Here is an 18,712-nt window from a genome sequence, read left to right on the forward strand (position 1 = left end):
AATCGGGCATTTAGGGGGGGGTCCATTCGTGAAAATTAATTTTGAATTTGCTCGGATCACAAATTGACCGATCTCCTGTCGTAAATAAACGTTCCTCGCGAAATCGAAATTGCATTTGCCGACTGATTAGTAGAGAAGTCGCGGCATAGAAGACCGGAGCCAACACTCTATCCAAACGGAGCAAAGAGTTATGGCTGTGTCGTTTTCGCATCTCGAATTTTATAGAATTATTTAGAGGTGATTGTTTCGTGCTAAGTCTGACTCATGAATTGATTATGTGAAAGGGTAATATTCTCTTAATCTTTAAATAGGATGCGATCCCGATGCCACCTAATTGCATGATTGGAGTCCCCACTCCTGGTCTCTAGACTCTCTACCTGCCTCGCAATTCGAATCTTTTGGGCTAATCTTAAACTATAGCTTTGAGGGTTTCTATGCCAAAAGAGAAAAAAACAAACGGCTTTCAGAATTACTAGTTTAGGTCGTTTGTCGCATGCGCTATCCTATGTTATTATCACTAAATATTCAACTGCTTCAATCGAAATTGACCTTGCTTCATTAAATGACTCTCGACCTCAAGAGATGTCACTCTCATTCAAATGCATGTTTGAGGAGATAATGATACTGTGCTATCAGAATTTTGTTGGTTTATTTTTGTAAGTGTTTTAAGTGGTCATTTAAAAAAAAAAATTGAAATCATTATTTTTCTTCTAGATAACGTACCCTATTAAAAGATGTTAGGGATAACGACACAAATAGTTCATGAACTTTTAATTTATTCAATATGATTTATAAACTTTAATCCAAATTATAACATGGTCCTTGAATTATTGATTTGTTTAATGCGATCCTTTGACTTTTGGTATATGTTGAACTCACTCTCTAAATTTTTTTCGAAAATATTTAATATCATCATTCCATTAATTCAAGGGGCAATATTAAGCATTTTCATATAGTCTAAGAACTGAGTTAATTATATACATAAATTTGAAGGGCCGCATTCAACAAACCTAACAGTTTATGGACCACATTGCATACTAAATTAAAGTTCATGAATTACATCGAACGAATTAAAAGTTCATAGATCACATTACATATCGAATTAAAGTTTATGAATCATATCGAACGAATTAAAAGTTTAGGGATCACGTTAAATATTTACTCAAAGTCGAAAAACCATTTGCGTAAGTTTCCTAAAGACATTACTATCTTTTCCCTCTCACGGTGATATCGCAATGAATCCCCCGGAAAAAAAGTGGAGACCTTTATTTCCTGGCAAAAGGGTGGCAAAAGCAAGAAAGGGTCAGCTTTCAGGAGCGGCCCAGTCACAGATGCAAAACAAGCACAAATTATATATTCGAAGTACAATGCACCTTTTGCTTTGGTGGACAGAGCAAAAGCGTGTGGGGGGGAGAGAACGAAGGGGGACAACTGGGAAAAGTCCCTAAAGCCAAAGCAAAGCAGCATGGCGAGGGAAATCTTTTTGCATGCCCCGCTTTCATTCGTCGATTAAGGTCTTGTGTTTATTCTTAATTTTTCGGAACCGATTCACGATGTCGGACGACCTATCTATCTTTCCAACGACCCCTTTCATCACTCTCTTTAATAAAGCTCGGGGATCCGTTTCCGGATCGGGGGAATTCACGAGACGAGCGCTTTTGGAGGAGATCAAGTCGTTGGCGATGAGGGGGAATTATGTGGCCCGCCACGGGAATCATCAGGCGTGAGACAGTGAAGTTCTTGTAATTAACAACGACAGGATTAGCATATTCTCTTTCTCTCCCTCTCTCCCTCTTTACACGTCACGGCGGAAATATTGCCATTAAAGGTGTACGAACCGCGTTCGTGACGTCGTGGAGAAGGACTCTCGGGCGTTTCTTTTCTTGGTCACGCCCTACGCAGCCTAAAAAAGTAGCTACGGATGGCGGACGACAGCAGGGGGGTCCGACGGGGCCGGCCTAGGCTGTCGCCGTCCGTCCTTACGACCATCGGTGCTCAGTGTAACTTTTAGTAAGGGTATGGGTCTCGATTCATAGGAAAATTATTGATATATGATTACAAAGGTTCCAATCCCCGGTGAGCAGGCGAAGAGGCGAGGTCGAGGGATCGCAGAGCAGTGCCCCTAAGCTGTCAAATGGCTTTTATAGATTGAACTCATATTTTATTAAAAATTCATGCTTAGATTCGTCCATTAATAACTATTGGATATATAATATCTTTCTATAGAATTGTAATTGATTGAACCCATATTTTATTGGATGTTCATGCTTAGATCCATTAATAACTATCAGATGTGCTAATTAAAGTGCAATTATCTACTGAATGTAGCCATAATTTAAGGGTAAATCAGGATAAAAAAATCTTATGTCTCGATTTCTTTTCTCCCCTTTATTCTTTATTTCCTTATGGTTATGCGCCAAACCATGCAATCCTTTTATATCGCTCCTTACAGAGTTGAGAATTCCAAATCAAATTAGTTTTGTTTCATCCAAAGCTGAATCGAATAGAACCGAACCTATCACGCAGAGAAACAGGGCGCGATTCACTTGGAAAGAATGCCAATCAGAGAGATTCCTATGTTATTTGGACGCAGTACCCGAAAAGAAGTATTTTGCATGGGAAGATGACCTGTCGATTTCGAACGGGACGAGCGTAGGATAAAAAAAAGAGCGGATGGTTTTGGACAGTAACGTCGACAGAATGACGTTGACAAGAAAGCATGATCGCTGGTGGCTAACCACGCTTGGTTTTTTTATAATCCTCGAGAGAAGATTCCTCCACAATGTCCACATGGGGGGGTTTGGCAAGTCGTCTTGCTGGACGCTTCCCTTTTCCTAGTCTATTTTCACGTAGAAGTGACCTCCTGCACGGGAAGGGTTGTACCAGACCGGTGTTGAATGAAGTAGTTTGGGCAAATTTTTTAAATGAAAATGGGATAATTATCTGAAGAGTCATAAATCTGACGATTAATTCAATTCTAAACATTTTAATTTTATCAATTTACTTTGAAATTTTTGACGATTTATCAATTTGATTCTTAAATATTTAATTAATATAATTATTCCGTTTAATTTTGATTGGAAATCACATAAATTTAAGTTGGGGGGTAGGGGTAGGTGAAAAATAAGTGAAAAGGTGAAGGTACAGGATGAACGTAAGTGGGTCAGAGATAGAAAGCCGCAATAGGAATTAAAGAAATTGGAGGACGCCATGTGATCTGAGCAGGATCCGAGGGGAATAAAGAAAAGAGGGAGATTGGTGCAAAAAAAAAAAAAAAAAAGAAAAGAGGGAGAGGGAGAGGGAGAGGATCGCCGTGCGTCAGTAAAACTTCGCTTTGTCCGGTTTCGACTTCCTTATTTTAATGAAGCGTTAATGTGGAATCTCATTGGTGTACGGAACGAGGGAGGGGACCATCATTCCGAAACGGAACGGCTAATTTCGACGAGATTCAACGTCAGATTAGTTCTGACTGATGCATCAGGCAAAGTATTTTTCACGCTAATTGGAGCGAACAATCTTTTCTTTTCTTCTTTGTACAATCATCAGCAAATTTTGACTCCACACGAAAAATAATTTATAAAAAAATACTTTCCAAATTTTCCTAAACTCATTTCATAGAAAATAAATTAATTTAAAAAAAAAGCCTGAGAAAATGTTTTTCGCTTTTAAGAAAGAGAATAATATTTTCCTTACATACTTTTTCTTATCTCACACCCATGTTAACCTTTTTATCTTTCTTTTTTTTTTTCTTTAGTCTGTCTTGACCGATCGTCGACAACGGCCACAAGCAAGCCTTGAGCGAGCCTTGAGATTCGCCGCTTGCCTAATTGATGGCAAGCGGCAAGCTCAAGCCTAACTCGCCACTCACCCAATAAGCGCCGAGCTAGGGATCCAGGCTCGCCGATCGGCCAAAAGTGAGCTTGAGGCCTCTACAAGCCCACTTACCTAGCTCACTAATCTCGATGAGCAGTGAGCTCAAGCCTTGTCAAATTGATGACAGATTAGAGGGCATGAGCCTCGCCTTCGACTGATGTCAACCGATGATTGGTCAAAGAAGAAGAAGACAAAAACATTGAAAAGAAAAATAAAAATATAAATATAAAATAATAAATATTGAAAAAGAGTGCATTAAAGATAATTTTCCCTTATCGAATAGCTGAAAATATTTTCCGCTTCTTTTCAAGTTCCAATCAAATATCATAAAATAATTACATTTTTCGGAAAATATTTTTTAGAAACACGATATTTTCTGCGAAACGAATGGATTCTTTGAGTTTTCTTCCTCCCCACTCTCTCTCTCTCTCTCTCTCTCTCTCTCAAGCACTGTATGTAACATTGCAATCTTTAAGTCAGACCACGATTGTTCATGCATTTATCTTTCGTACCCGCTATTATAAACCTCTCCCCATACTTCCCCCCCCCCCCTCTCTCTCTCTCTCTCAAGCACTGTATGTTACATTGCAATCTTTAATTCAGACCACGATTGTCCATGCATTATCTTTCGTACCCGCTGTTATAAACCTCTCCCCATGCCTGTCCTTGACTCGTTATTCGATTTAAGAGAAGAAATCGTACAGAGAGTAACGCGAGATTCGAAACATGCTCGGCCTAATTTTTCCAAGGTCCAGTACGGACGAATCTGCGTAAGCATTCTCATCTCATACGAGTACAGAGAGAGGTATGGACCCAAAAGGCATTCGGGGGACAAAAGGAGCGTGGGATTAGCGATTCGAAATGTACGTCCACGTGGGAAAACTTTCGTCTTTTGGGAACCGAGCAAGAGGAATCTGCTCGCTTTTGCCTTTTGTCCTTCTGCTAAAGAATCAAAGCTCCAAGCTGGCTTGCACGCAGCCTAACAAAAGAAAGAAAAGCATCGCTGGGTTGATGCATCCCTCGATCCCGATGGTAAAATATCATGTTTCCGTTCGTACGAATGGCTCAAGTTTGTAAATTCCCTCATACTTCTCGCTTTTCGCAAGAGACTCGTGTGTCGACTTTGCAAAATCATTCAGACAAGCCAAGAATTTAAGTACTTCACAAAATGAGAGCCGAGCGCTGCACGCTTCTTGTCACTCTTCGATTCTTAAAGCATTAGAGGAGGGGCGTGGCACGGACCTATTGGAGATGATCGTACTATCTATACAAGCAGCTGTATTGTCAACTTTAGATACACTTCCGCCTTTTATGTCATTAAAAAGTGTCTTCCATGGACTTGTTTAATGATTTAGAAAAAGTGATTTCATTCTTACTATAAAAAGTAGTTTTTTTTTTTTTTGGTCGGTAAGTAGTTTTTTTATCCGTCGATGATAAATATTTTCCGTAAATTAATTAATTTTCCATCATTCAAACAACCGAAAGTCAAAAATAAAATTTCATAAAGACAATTTTCCTTCAAATAAATGGACTTTCCAAAAAACAACTTCCCTTCAAACAAACGGATTCTAAGTGGAAATATATACATACATGCAACCACTGTTCAATGTGCAATCCACTCGAATTGAATCCCCACATAGCAATAGGAAAAGGCAATTGAAATTACACTTGGCTTCATTAGTATAAGCGTTGGTAAAATGATTTAAGAGTATCATCTCGTGAAAGAACATGGCACAGAATTCCTCTCCCCTCCTCCCAAAAAGGACCCGCGCTTGAACGATTCTGGAAGGCAAGGGGAAATCGGCCTCATAACTAGCTCGTGCCAAAACAAGCAGCACACGAGCAGGGTTACCTAATCCAGATAACAGAACATTTTCTGCCGATCGCCAACGACATACGCGGAAGAAACAAAAGATATCAGAACCCAATGACTTTCCTATGCACATGCTGTCCTCCAGAACCCACATCGCCATTATGATCGTGATCATGAAAAAGGAGAGTTAGTATTCCCACCAAGCAGAGGACTGAGCCTACAAGAAGCTTGTCATACCGCTCCACCCAGTGGAATTTCAGCTGGCTAGCTCCATAAAACGAGAGAGCCACCAATGAGGTCATCACAGTTATGGTGCTGAAAATCCAAATACATTACCAACAACCAGCAGTTAATCTTCACTCTCCCAGAAGGGGGATGAGAAAAAATAGAAAAAACAGCGAGATTTCTGCCTAAGAACGTGGCAGTCTAATGATAGAAAATGTTGTCAATCCTCTATATATCAGACGATTGAATAAGCTACCAACAGCATTCAGATACATGCACTAAAAATAGCAAATTGACAAATATCATGTTACGTACTTATCAGGCCAAAAATCTTAACATATGTATCTAAATTTCGTTTCTATTTACTGTATAACTATTGCAGAGAACAGTCGCGTACTCTACTATCATTTCACCATTATAAAAAGGATACATATCAGAATATAAGATTTCAATGTCTACCTGAAGAGCAGCACAATGATGGCAAGTACCATCATGGAAGATGAGTTTCCCACGGCAAGAAACACAGGAAGTGTGGTCGCACAAGGAGATAATGCTGGTACGAGAACCAGACCGGCAACAGCCATTTTCTCCATAGGTTGGTTGTGTGAATGACTGTGACCACCCTTTCCGGAAATAAACAACAACACGTAGCCACCACCGAGAATTACAAGCAAAAGAGAAGCAAGTTTATGGACTGTTTCTTCGCCAGCAATCGTATTTGCCATTGTAATAGCAGTGATGCCAAGAAGTGAAGTAGAAATTACATGCAAAACTGCCCCAAATGCAGCTGCAGAGAGAAAAAAGATTCGTTACAAGAACTACCAGCACCAAAGCAGGCTAAGCAACTATCATTTCGATAGTAAACCAGACGAGACTGAAACATGTTACAATGCTTTTTAAACAGCCAAAATTTGTTGCTATGAAGAATCCTCCATTCAAATAGCAAAAAAATTCCCAGGGGCAATTACCTCCAGCGAAACTTTCCACTTTTTACTAAGCAGCCACCTACCAACTAGGCCATTCCAGTACGCAAGAATACTATTGACAGCTTTGGTATCGGTACCCTTACACAACACTCTCAATCACACAGCAGATCACCGCAAATTTTGCGAGTTCTGCAAGGAGTGTCATAGCATTCTAAATTTTTCCGCTTATCTTCACCATTGAGACTATCTTTTCCGATTTCCTTTCCCATGCGTAAATCCAACTATGAAGTTCTTAAACAACCTTAAAGCCTAACCTTTCCTATCCAAGTAGAAAATATAATCCAAGTTTTTTCTCCAACATAAACAATTCAGTCCCACTCACTTGTAAAGAAGAACCAAAAGCCCCCCTAACTGTGTTCTTTGCAGCCTAAAAATGCAGCACATTTCCTCTACGATTGTTCAGAGATTCACATCTTCCTAGAAAGCAAAGTAGCATAATTGCAACGAATGTATCAACGTCCTTCACTGTCCATCTGGTACGTTCTCAAGCACGATTGCTTCGGACAAAATAACAGATCTGCGATAAATCTCACCGCCATGCACAAGTATTCACCATGAAACCACAACCGAAACACAACGCCTCAAGTAAGAGTCATCAAAATACCGATAATGTCCACAAGCTGGAAAACAGCAGATTGATGCGAGAGCTAAGAAGACACTCAAAAAAATTATCTCCGCCTAACTCCTCTGCATCTACCGGCAACGAAATTAAACGTAAACGCACGCGACACGAACCGCCGCATCGGAATCAGGAATTGAGATCTGGCGAGCAACGCGCGAGCAGCAAAAGACTCGCGACGAAAATGAGGACACGGATAGAAGGAGGAGGAGGAGACAGACGTACTGACGAGGAGAGTGCGGGAGAGGTTCCACTTCTGGGCGCGGCCGACGATGGAGAAAGGGAGCCAGTGCGTGGGGATGAAGGAATGCAGGAGCGACACCGTCGCGATCCCGCCGATCGTCGACAGATCCTCGGCGCTGAAGCCTTCCATCCGGCGCCCCGATTCCCCGGAGACCGTCGAACGCGGAGAGTTGCCGGAATCACGATTGGGCGGCGGGATCGGGACGGGAGCGTCGCATTCGAGACGGGAGGAGAGCGCAACAGTCCGAGCGCATGTATCGACGGCGGCGAATGCGAGAGAGGAGGCGAGAGCGAAAAGGAGATCTAGCGGAGGAAGAAGTTTACGGTCGCGCGGCTGCGGATTTTGCACTCGAACGGGAGAGGAAAGGGACGGATGCGTGGAGGTTCGCAATTTTTTGGGAACTTCCCATGGAAACGAGCTGCGTGGTTTGGAAAGGAGAGAGAAAAGCGAGAGAGAGAGAGAGAGAGAGAGAGAGAACGAAACTGGATAAGTTCGGCTTGGATGGGCCTCCGCCTCCGTTCATGGCCCATATCGGGAAGTTGGCGCACGTCACCGGCGAGGGATGAGCGACGACGAGTCCGGTTACAGTAACCGCGTCACGAACTCAAGGGCCCAGAATCAAATATCTGCAGCGACAAGCTATTACAATTTACAGCCACCACAAAAGAGACCGGTCGTGACCGACCGACCGACCGACCGGCATCCTCGCAGATGCAGATGTACACTCAAGATCGTTAAAGGCGAGCGACTTGTGCCGATGCACGGGACAGAGCTTAATTCCTCGATTTTTGTTCTCTTCCTTGTATAGTGCATTGGTGAAGCAGAGCTACTAAAAGAAAATGACCCAAACCCCACTTTCCAAGAAATTAGTACTTGACAAATATTCATCACCTCTCCTACCTCGTGACCCCACATCAGAAGAACAGCACATCTCAAGGATTGCTGATTCCAACATTGAGGATTGACCTCGCATTAGATGGAAATGGCATTAAATGCCCTTACCGAATTAAGATTATCGATACAAGAATACACCTTAACTTGACCAGGCCCAGCATGGGACAATTACTCGATGACAGCAGCTTCCTTGGATCAATAAAAAGGACATGGCCGATACAGAACTCTTGGATGATAATGATAAAAGCTCAATCTGTTCGTCCGCAAAAACTTGTTTAGACGTAATCCAACATCCAACACATAAAAGGGCTACAAAAAGCTTCTTTGGTTTCGCAATCAAACTTCTCGAATCAACATAAAAGCTCATCTGAATAAATGAAACACGATGCCCAGCTGAGCCAGTAAAGAAATGAAAAATCTAAAGTGACATCTAAGCGTTCCAAAATCTTAATGATCACCGCCGGGCATGCTCTTGATGATGTCAGAGTCACCTGAAAATCACAATTCATTCTCCGTCAAACCAAGTTCATGTAAATCAGAAAACCGTAGTGGCATTAACCAACAGGAAGTGACCATCAACTTACCTGGGTCAATAATGCTAAGGCAGCATACCCTATAGTATTTTCCGCAGGCAGTGCCTAGGTCTACGTTGTCTGATACAGCAAAACAAGAATTGTTCAGAAAAGATTATCAGAAAACATGTTGAAAGCATTAAACAGCAGCGGAAAAGCGACAACGCTCATTGCTCCTAAATAACTTGTCCATTTCTAAGAGGATTTGACAGCCATTGCATGGTCTTATTTTGGCTTTTAATTGCTAAAAATTCCATGTGAAACATGGTGATGGCATAAACCTCCTATTAAGGTATAAAGACTTTGCAGGAAGCATGGTGATGGCAGTCACATATAAACCCAAGAAAAACGAGGCTCTCATTCACCAGCCAGATTGCAATGAGCAGACATGATCAGCACAAAGCACTGAATAAGCAAACAATGTCAAAGACCATATCAAACACTGAAGACAAATGTAGACAATCCAATTCTCAAGGAGAAATTGCAGTCAAGCTTGGAAATCATATAGCCATAAGTAATCACGAGCAAGATGCAAAAGAACATAACATTCTTGCAGCCATTACTTCAATTGACATTTCAAAGTAACAAAGTGTCTCAACATAAGTCCGAAAACAAAATAAGATCGGCATCTGAGAGAAAAGACTTACTTCCGTTGTAGTGATGCACTCCAACCTTTGCCAACATAGCATAGTACTCTATCTCGGACTTCCGGAGAGGAGGGCAATTGTTAGCAATGATGACCAGCTTACCTGACAAAACAACTTCACATCACAATCCTAATCCCATAGCAAGCTAAACGTGAAATCTTCCAAATTTAAACCAATCGCTGTCATCAGATACCACTGAAATTAGCCTAATCTAGTCATTTAAACCGGCGATTTCACTTTGAAATTCAGATCCCCATGGTCTACTACAACGTAGCATTCAAACTGAAAACCATTCTAAATCATCAAATGAGGCAACAACCATCGCATTGATGCACATATTGGGCTGTTACTAATTCTTTCGTTGCTCAATCTGGTTATGCAGGTCCAGAACTTCTGCTTCGTGCCACATACCAAAAGCCATTCACACACTAATCATCCACCGTCTAAGCACCGCTAGCCTCTCTTTATTGACTTAAACGATTGCCATTAACCTCCACGACTCGTTAACCTCCACAACGGAAAACGTACCTTTGGAGTTCCTCAGGGTCTTGAGGACGGTCTTGTACCCCAACGTGTACTTCCCGCTCTTCATGACGAGAGCGAGCCTGTTGTTGATGCTCTCATGAGTCTTCTTCTGCGGATTCACAGATCAAACGGAATCAAACATCGACCTCAAAGCTCAAACACGGCGGCACATTACTCCGGTGAACAGGAAACCGAACCAAACTAAACAGAAATGGCTCTCTCTTTCTCCGATACGAATCGGCGACATAGAGAGAAGAAATATGAAGTTCAACACAGAGAGAGAGGGAGAGAGAGAGGTATTACGGTCTTCTTCGCGGCCACCATGGTTGAACGCTTAGGGCTTCGATCGTAGGTTGAGGCTGAAGCACCGAGTCCAGTCCACCGCAGGCAAAAGCTTCGAACGAGGAAGAGAAGAGGGTGCTTATAAGGCGAAGGAATTAGGGTTTTCAATGGTGTTCTCCCCTCTGTTTGTTTGCGCAGATAGCGCGTGTTTGGAAACAGGGTTACGGTCACCTGACCAAGGCTCTGCTGATCGTGGGCCAGTTTTAGTGGACTCGGTATGACGGATCCATAATTGGATGGCCCATGGGATGTGCATGTCAATAGATTCAGTATCACGTTTATTTAAGGGACAAGGACAGATTTTTAGTCCTGTAACTTTCGTTGTTCGTGTAATCTAGTTCTCTAACTTTTATTTTACATAATCAAGTCCTTCAAATTTTTGGATTTTTGCCATTTCATGCGATCAAATCATTTAATATTCTTGATCTGTGCAGTCAAGCGGTTTGTTTACTCACTATAACCAATATTGAGAAATTACGGTTTTTATTTCCTATTTTTCCCGTTTGATTTTTGCTCTTTTGGTGCCTAGTTAGCATCACGCATCATTTTCTATCATGTAAGCATTGCCCCGTCGTTAATTGATTTGACAGTTTAGTTAGAGTGGGCAATCAAAGGATTTAATTTCACAAATTGAGAAAATTGGAGGACTTGATTGCACAAAATAAAACTTAGAGGATTAAATTGAACAAATCCATAAAATAGCGGAATTAGTTAAGTAAAATAAAAATTAGACAACCAAATGACACCAATTCTTCATCAAAGTACTTCGAAGCATTGTTATTTGACTCAGACGTGTTCTAAAAAAGTTAAGGCTTTTTCCAATTGTTCGTTGACACAAACAAAATTGGGAACAACCTTTCAAATTATTTTAACATTAGAACCTGGACATGTAATGGTTCCACATCATATAAAATTTCTTTAGAAAGAAGATTTTTATCTCACGATAGTCCGCTCCAGTCCCCTCGTGAAACTTTATTTATTGGGTTAGCCATACACTAATTTATCTCATCTTTTTTTTATGACCTCTATGCGACTGTAGTGATCATTTCGGAACACATATAAATTCAACTTGTAATATCTGGAGTAATGAATTTTTGTACTTCTTGCTCCATGGCTCCTTGATTTTGGATAAAAGAAAGCATTTGGAAATACGCGCTTCATGAGATTTTGGTATCCACGTTTTGAATGTTGTGATCATGGAAGATAAACGGGCGTGCCATTTGCAAGAAACTAAGCCCCGATAATGAACTTGAAACCACAAGAACAGTAAATTCTTAGTTTCGCAGGTTCCACTCTATTCAATTCATCGTCTGAGCTCTCTCGCTGGCATGAAGATGGGGATAATTAGAAAAACTCCATTGCAGTCTTATCGTCCAGCACTGTCGGTAAACTGAAATTCTGCCCACTCCAAATCAATTGAGAAATATGTAACAACCCCAACATGCAAACAACTAACTTCAACCCTCAAATCATATACGTTACAGGGTTCCTAGACGGAGGAATGTCCAAATTGTGAACTCTTCAAAGCTTTGGTAATTAAAACAAAAACAAAATAAAAAGAAACAAACAAAAGAAGAACATCAAAAACTAGCTACATTTACAAAAATGCGTAATTTACAAGGCTTCATTTGCAGCCGAACTAGAAGAGAAAAGGCCATACCCAACTTGATGGGAGTGACTGAACGCTGCTGGATGAACAAACTTTGCCACTGCAGAATCGCAGCAGTGAGACGCCTAGCTAAGATAAAGAAAATTCACAACTTCAACTATTCATTTCCGCTGCTTTTTCACCGGGGGGTCAGGCTGGGGCTCAACCTATCATAAACCATATTGAAGTCAAGATTAAAGATGAAGAGATCAGAAACATATACATATATGATGAGGTATCTGGCTGTATTCATTTGCTTGCAAAAAGCAACCGCATGACGATATGCTTAATGAATAATTGTAGCATCATATCTACTTCAAAAATGAGAATTAAAAACTGCATTAAGAAGTTTGCATTCCTGCAATTTTGGTAATCAAAACAGTGATCCTTCCAGAAAAGAAATTGAAAAGCTTACATTGCTCGACAGTTGCTCGCGTATATAAGCCATAGATCTTAACATGGCACCCAATGTATCTCGAGACACTTGAAATTTAACCTCTGACTCTCCTGATGTTGTCTCCGTATCTTGGAGCTAAAACAGCAAAAACAAGTTTGTTGAGCAATTGATCTACCCATTGAGCAATAGATCTAAATGTGATTTTCATTTACAAAAACAAGTTTGTCACTCACGGATAATAACGATAGATATAAACAGTATAGTCTCAATAATGAAACTCCCACAATGTTGCTTTTTTCCCCTCAGATAGTACCAGACTCCTTAGTTCCGCTCCATATTTGAAGCCTAAGCTAACAACGAGAATATTCTCCACCAAGTAAGTTAACAGTAGTGGTATGAACCCCCTAAAAAAAAAAAAAAAAAAAGTCAACAGTAGTTGGTTCCTTGACCTCGATAATGTGACTTATGCGAATTTATGATATCAGCAATGATGGCTATGTTACTGGAGACCTGATGAAGTAGGTTCACAATAATAAGTCACTTGTTAAAACTGTAGCACCAAAAATGATCTAAAGTCCCTCATCTGCGTGTGATTGGTGCTAAACTGCATATTAGAAGAGGATGAGTGCTCTTAATGAATTTCATCTCCCTCATGGGTGGGGTATTTATTTGCAGTGTGCACCTGATGGAGTCCCTTGTATTGAGTGGGGAGTGAGGCCGCTCCCATGAAATTCATCACTGAATCCTAGAGCACTCATGATTACCCCACACGCACGCACATCCTATTAACACAAACCCACATTGCACAGAAGAATTTGTGGAGGGGTAATATGATTAGTGAGAACTCTAACTGACAAAAAGAATCATTGGTTTATAGAAGCTATATAAGTTCTCCATTGGTTCTATAGGCTAGGTCTTATTTTTTCTATCCGGTTCATAGTCCAGAAGACACAAGATAGCATAACACTCCAGTGGGAGACCAGAAAAGTTTCGTTTCTCTCTATTCATAAACCTCTTGAGATATGCGGAGGATTGTCGAATACAGTTAGCTATTTCAAAAGGCTCATCTATTTCTTTTAACCGAAATTTGTTGGCGGCACATTTGTTAGCACTGGAAGTCAAGCAAATGCACCATGAACAAAGTCCAAAAAATCTGCTTCTTCGTGAAGCGAATTGGAGGCAGTGGTAAAGCGTGAGCAAGCTGGAAATTTCTACACAAGGAAAAAAGAGGTAGCCAACTCCAAGAAGGATGTTCGCTTGAGAAGCCAGCTAGCACCAAATGCAATTAACATGGTCTTTGGCCATATCTTGAAACATAAGAAGCAACATTTTGGTCATGAGGTATTATAATATACATGGGCAGGTTTTCACCATAAAGTTCTTTTCAGAAGTCACACAAGCACATTTAGTTTCAAAAACAAACTCGAGTGCTTAAAGAGAGAGACTTGTTGTATCAAGAGAACTCTGATATTCCTGTATATCATAAAAAGTGGAGCAGACGTTATTTAGGTGGCCTGCTGTATCCTGGAGGATAGCCACAACACACACTCTGAATTTGCGAAGGGCGAAATCCATCCTTTTCTCAATCATCTTAACAGCTAACTTGGAATATCCATCAAATAAATCATCTGATGCATGAAGGAAAAAAGTAAATACCTTCAAATTGATCACGGCAACCCTGTTATCTGGTGTTGAGAGCTGCTCACTTATGTAGGCCATTGACCTCAACATGGGCTCTAGTGTCACCCTTGAAAGTTGAAACTTAACTTCAGCTTCTGCTGAAGGACTTCTGCTGTAATCTTGCAACTGCATTGCTTAAGAGAAAATACTTATGTAAGATAACATCCTAAAGAAAACAAAGTAACCAACAACACAAATAAATCAAATTTAATCATACATAGTACAGCAATAACAAAGAATATGTGCCAGTCATTGAAATTTTACTGCGGGATAAGAATATCCATACATTATTGACTGCTAAAATAATATTTTCCCCTGGTTTTTAGAGTTGTAAGCTAAACTAAGTGTATACCTTCAGGTTTATCACGGCCACCCTGTTCTCTGGCGTCGAATTCTTGTTCTCCATCACCCAAGTCATCGACTTGAGACAAGGAAGAACTGCCTATCAAGACAAGGCAGGCAAAAGAAAATTGAGATCAAGGACTCAGTAGTTGGCTCCATTATCACGGAGAAAATGGATCAATAAAACGATTCTAACCATGTTTTCTGCATGAACATCATCCCGATGAAGAGACAAGGGGCCCATGCGTGGTAGATTCAAATCAGAAACATTCTGAGCTGGAGCACTAACATCATTGAGGTTAAACCTTCTAGTCACCTCATCTTGCCTTGGCCATAGCAAAGGGGTCATGTCTGAGGATGATGTTCTCTTACGGTCATCATAACCAACTCCACTAATCTGAGAGGCTGGGGGAGGAACTCTAGCAACATTCTTCTTCACTGCAGAAATTTTTCTCCCACCTTCCTTTAGGGCAGTCATCGCTGCATTATATGTCTCCGAAGCTATTGCACCTTCCTCTGCATATTTCAAGGCTTCCCGACATAAGTTATTATACCTTACAGTTAAAGATTCGTGTCCCTGAAGTTCAGTGGCACGATCATCCAAGCCTGGACAAGTCTTGGCATTCCGGGTCCACCGTTTCATAATATAATGGGATGGCAATGTAAGAACATTTGACACTGTAAAGACAGTCAAAACATGCCTACACAGAATGCCCGAGTACTCAAACATTCGGCAACTGCAATTTGCCCTAGTTTCAGAATGGTTCAATGTGACTGTATATGCCTTGCTGTCATCTTCAAACTTTGCGACTCTAAAAGTGCTGGTCATCCCATCGCCCTCTATTCTATTTGCAGTATATACAAAAGTTTCAACCAACTCTTCTTGGAATTTAGCAAACACTTTCCTTGTGTACAGATTTGCAGCCTGTTGCTCCATGGGTGATGGTGTTCTTAGTACTGGGGCGGTGCATATAGTATCAAAATCTGCCTCTATTTCTTTTTCAAACCAGTTCTCAAAAGCTCTTTCATACTGCCTGAAGAACATGGGTAATGTTGTTTGTTGATTAACATATTCATCAAAGAAGGCGCTATCAATTCCTTGATTTGGAGAAATAGCACCAAAAAAGGAATCACGGAAGTACACCGGAACCCACTGTGCACGAGCATTATATATTGACTGCAGCCAGTCATTTCTCCTAAGGTCATATTTTTCAAGAATTGAGTTCCATGAAGATTCAAATTCATCGATGGTTTCGGTCATGTTAATACAATTATACAGCTCCACCTGGAAATTTGGATGTGCATGACACACATGAGCCAACTTCTCCTGGCCTTCTCTTAGAACATGCCACTTACTAATACAGTGGCGGGCTCCAGGAAAGACTTTAGAAACTGCAGCCTGTATTACCCTGTCTTGATCAGTGATTATGGAGATCGGAGCACGATCACCCATTGCAGTAAGAAAAGTCTTGAAAAGCCATATAAAAGAAGCCTCAGAATCATCTAGCAGCAGTGCACAACCAAATAAGATGGTCTGGCCATGATGATTCACACCTGTGAATGGAGCAAATGGCACTCGATACTGATATACCCGGTACATCGTGTCCAATGAAACTATATCTCCAAAATGACTATATGCAGACCTTGACCTTGCATCAGCCCAGAAAACATTGCCCATGCAGTTGTCTTCATCAAGTTGAATTGCATAGAAGAAACCGGGATTTTCAGCCTGCATCTTCTTAAAATAGTCCAACAGGTTCTGAGCATCCCTCCCTAAGGTCCTTTTTTGACTAGATGGTTTGACAACGTAATTAGCAGTCCCAGCATTCTTAACAGGACGATTCGATTCACTCGGCGAACTTGTAGATCCATGATTAACCTCGCGATTACCATCCATGGATACATACATAACGCCACTAGGAACTACTGTTGCCCCTCGTAAATTGTCAGCCATGTTTTTTGTTGCGCCAGCAAAATGCCTGCGAGGTCGAAGATGGTGCACTTTGCTAGGACTAACCATAGCATGGTTATGCTCCTTCACAAATTTTGTCAAGACCCATTTGAATTGACCTTTCAACTCGATTCTAATCATAGCACTGCAACTATCCACCGATTTTCTTTTCAAGCCATCTCTGGTACATACAAATTCCCGTGCAACAATTACTCCTCCAAGCTTAGACTGGCTAGATGGACCAACCTTGGAGGTAAATCCTTCTCGTCTAGCATATTCATCATAAAAGGTCTTGGCAGCTTCTTCAGAGTCGAATTCCATACCCACATGGGGCTCACCCATCCCATTCTCAACATGAACAGTTGAGTTTTCAACATTACTATGATCGGCTTCATTCGTTTCAACATTAGCCTCATCTACCCCTCCAGCATGCCCTACCCCATCTTGCACTTCAATCACACCGACCTCCATTGGAGTTCACATATATTACCAGGGTTATCAATCCATCAATAAGCAGCCAAACTTTATAGCAGTGTCCTGCATGAATTCCAGGAGTTTGTACAATCTGCACATATAAAGGAATGCTACATCACAAAGTAGGCAAATCCAAAACCAGCAGTCTAATTGCCAAGAAATCAGAAGGCACTACGTAATTGCACATCACCTAGAATCTTATTGTGCTACATAACGGAAGTAAAAGAACACATAATGTTTGCTAAAGTATTAAGCGGCAACCAAACCATAGCCTGTCGATATATATCGTATACCACCTTCAGAGGAAGTCATCATTGTCATTCCAATTCCTTCCATCATAAAAGAATCTAAAAGAGTCTGTCAGATGGAAGATATATACATAGGCTAGTGCCAATCAATCAGCTATATATTATCAAAAAATGAAACTTAGCAGCTATATCCGCCCCCAGTCAGGAAAATCCCAATGATGATCACACATCACGAAGATACGCCAATGATGATCACACATCACGAAGAATAAAATCGAGTTCGAGTTATCGTGAGTAATCTGACAGTAAAATTTCAAGCCGTGCTCCAATCGACCAACAGAGGATAAAGCCTCCAGTAAAAAGGTTCCAAAGACGAGTGCTTTCGGCTAATCAAGCCAACCCAGAACAAGAGCCGGCAGGGCAGAACCGTGCATGATCCCACTATGATCCCCGGAGTCGCAACAAGCGAACCCCGACACGGCTAACGAACAAAAGGGCACTGCCTGTCGGTCTAAGTCAAACATGTCCTTAGTCCAATCGTTCCATTTCAAAACCAGCATACTAGTAACTGGCGCATACTAAATAAGCTACAAAGTACGCGGACGCACGACGCTTTCTCCAGCTCGGAGAACCGCGAGGCCGCCGAAACAGCCGACAAAAAGCTCGAGGCCATCATCCAAGCCACGCCATGATGTCCCCTCGGGATCCGCGAGCGATCAAGCACCGATTGCGGTGCGCGAACGCAGAAAGCGCAAGCGAGAATGAGCACGCAATCGCGAAGTACCTGATGAAACACGCTTCGAATCGTGCTTTCGCTCGGGGATTTTTTTTTTTTTTTTTTTTTTTGGGCTAGGGTTTCTGGTCCAGCAGCAACGGCCGACTTGCAGAGCCCGACGGGGAAGGAGGAGGCGAGGGAGAAGAGAGAGAGTGCGAGTCCGATGGATGGGTTCCAGATGACAATAATTGGACTCGCGTGTTCTCTGCCGCTAGATTTGGATCAGACGGCTCGTGTTCGTTGGTAAGTGAAAACAACGTCGGCTCCAGCGGGAAGGGACCCGCGGGCCCCGCGAGTTGCAAGTGCCGCGCGATACATGTCGGCCCTCGGCTTGAACCCCGTAGCCTAAATATTTGCGATTTTCCTTGGTCTCGGTGATCCTGCGAAAAATTCGCCTTTTGAAAAAGAATAAAATAAAATAAATGGCCAGTCGAAAAATCTCAACTCCATTAAAAAA

General features: G+C 41.5%; 3 protein-coding genes across 6 annotated transcripts; all 3 read right to left on the minus strand.

Annotated features, from left to right (window-relative positions):
• Positions 1-5,384: 5,384 nt before the first annotated feature.
• Positions 5,385-8,534, minus strand: LOC104433925 (hypothetical protein). 2 transcript variants are annotated; one of them, XM_010046835.3, is made up of 3 exons: positions 7,742-8,223; positions 6,371-6,698; positions 5,385-6,001 (listed from the first exon to the last, which is right to left on the minus strand). In XM_010046835.3, exons 1-3 carry the CDS (start codon positions 7,887-7,889, stop codon positions 5,791-5,793), a joined length of 687 nt encoding a protein of 228 aa, XP_010045137.1. In that variant the 5' UTR covers positions 7,890-8,223; the 3' UTR covers positions 5,385-5,790. The 2 variants fall into 2 exon arrangements, with proteins under 2 accessions (XP_010045137.1, XP_039162565.1); XM_039306631.1 differs by lacking the exon at positions 7,742-8,223 and adding an exon at positions 8,244-8,534 and having other exon boundaries at positions 5,563-6,001.
• Positions 8,535-8,871: 337 nt separating this feature from the next.
• Positions 8,872-10,859, minus strand: LOC104433926 (60S ribosomal protein L30). Its single transcript, XM_010046837.3, has 5 exons — positions 10,702-10,859; positions 10,402-10,507; positions 9,874-9,975; positions 9,239-9,307; positions 8,872-9,145 (listed from the first exon to the last, which is right to left on the minus strand). The coding sequence occupies exons 1-5, from the start codon at positions 10,720-10,722 to the stop codon at positions 9,102-9,104; spliced, it is 342 nt and encodes a 113-aa protein (XP_010045139.1). The 5' UTR covers positions 10,723-10,859; the 3' UTR covers positions 8,872-9,101.
• A 1,263-nt stretch (positions 10,860-12,122) lies between these two features.
• On the minus strand, positions 12,123-18,427 carry LOC104433927 (protein FAR1-RELATED SEQUENCE 3). Of its 3 annotated transcripts, none has more exons than XM_039307276.1 (6): positions 18,265-18,417; positions 15,004-17,323; positions 14,818-14,907; positions 14,442-14,591; positions 12,804-12,920; positions 12,123-12,555 (listed from the first exon to the last, which is right to left on the minus strand). In XM_039307276.1, exons 2-6 carry the CDS (start codon positions 17,227-17,229, stop codon positions 12,511-12,513), a joined length of 2,628 nt encoding a protein of 875 aa, XP_039163210.1. In that variant the 5' UTR covers positions 17,230-17,323; positions 18,265-18,417; the 3' UTR covers positions 12,123-12,510. The 3 variants fall into 3 exon arrangements, 2 of the variants coding, with proteins under 2 accessions (XP_039163210.1, XP_039163211.1); XM_039307277.1 differs by lacking the exon at positions 18,265-18,417 and adding an exon at positions 18,089-18,227 and having other exon boundaries at positions 12,313-12,555; XR_005548464.1 differs by lacking the exon at positions 12,123-12,555 and having other exon boundaries at positions 14,442-14,599; positions 18,265-18,427.
• Positions 18,428-18,712: the final 285 nt, after the last annotated feature.

This window comes from Eucalyptus grandis, chromosome 2 (genome assembly GCF_016545825.1).
Source record: "Eucalyptus grandis isolate ANBG69807.140 chromosome 2, ASM1654582v1, whole genome shotgun sequence".
Lineage (NCBI taxonomy): Eukaryota > Viridiplantae > Streptophyta > Magnoliopsida > Myrtales > Myrtaceae > Eucalyptus > Eucalyptus grandis.

What these genes read in the sequence shown, in the direction of transcription:
- LOC104433925 (XM_010046835.3), bottom strand. Translation starts at nt 7,889, where the DNA reads ATGGAAGGCTTCAGCGCCGAGGATCTGTCGACGATCGGCGGGATCGCG. An exon ending in CTCCCGCACTCTCCTCGTCA is followed by an intron (nt 6,699 to 7,741) that starts GTACGTCTGTCT and finishes TTCTCTCTGCAG; the next exon opens with CTGCATTTGGGGCAGTTTTG. An exon ending in ATCATTGTGCTGCTCTTCAG is followed by an intron (nt 6,002 to 6,370) that starts GTAGACATTGAA and finishes TTGGATTTTCAG; the next exon opens with CACCATAACTGTGATGACCT.
- LOC104433926 (XM_010046837.3), bottom strand. Translation starts at nt 10,722, where the DNA reads ATGGTGGCCGCGAAGAAGACC. An exon ending in GACCCTGAGGAACTCCAAAG is followed by an intron (nt 9,976 to 10,401) that starts GTACGTTTTCCG and finishes TTGTTTTGTCAG; the next exon opens with GTAAGCTGGTCATCATTGCT. An exon ending in AGTGCATCACTACAACGGAA is followed by an intron (nt 9,308 to 9,873) that starts GTAAGTCTTTTC and finishes TTGCTGTATCAG; the next exon opens with ACAACGTAGACCTAGGCACT.
- LOC104433927 (XM_039307276.1), bottom strand. Translation starts at nt 17,229, where the DNA reads ATGGAGGTCGGTGTGATTGAAGTGCAAGATGGGGTAGGGCATGCTGGA. An exon ending in TTGCCGTGATCAATTTGAAG is followed by an intron (nt 12,921 to 14,441) that starts GTATTTACTTTT and finishes TTGCTGTTTTAG; the next exon opens with CTCCAAGATACGGAGACAAC. An exon ending in GCGAGCAACTGTCGAGCAAT is followed by an intron (nt 12,556 to 12,803) that starts GTAAGCTTTTCA and finishes GGTTTATGATAG; the next exon opens with GTTGAGCCCCAGCCTGACCC.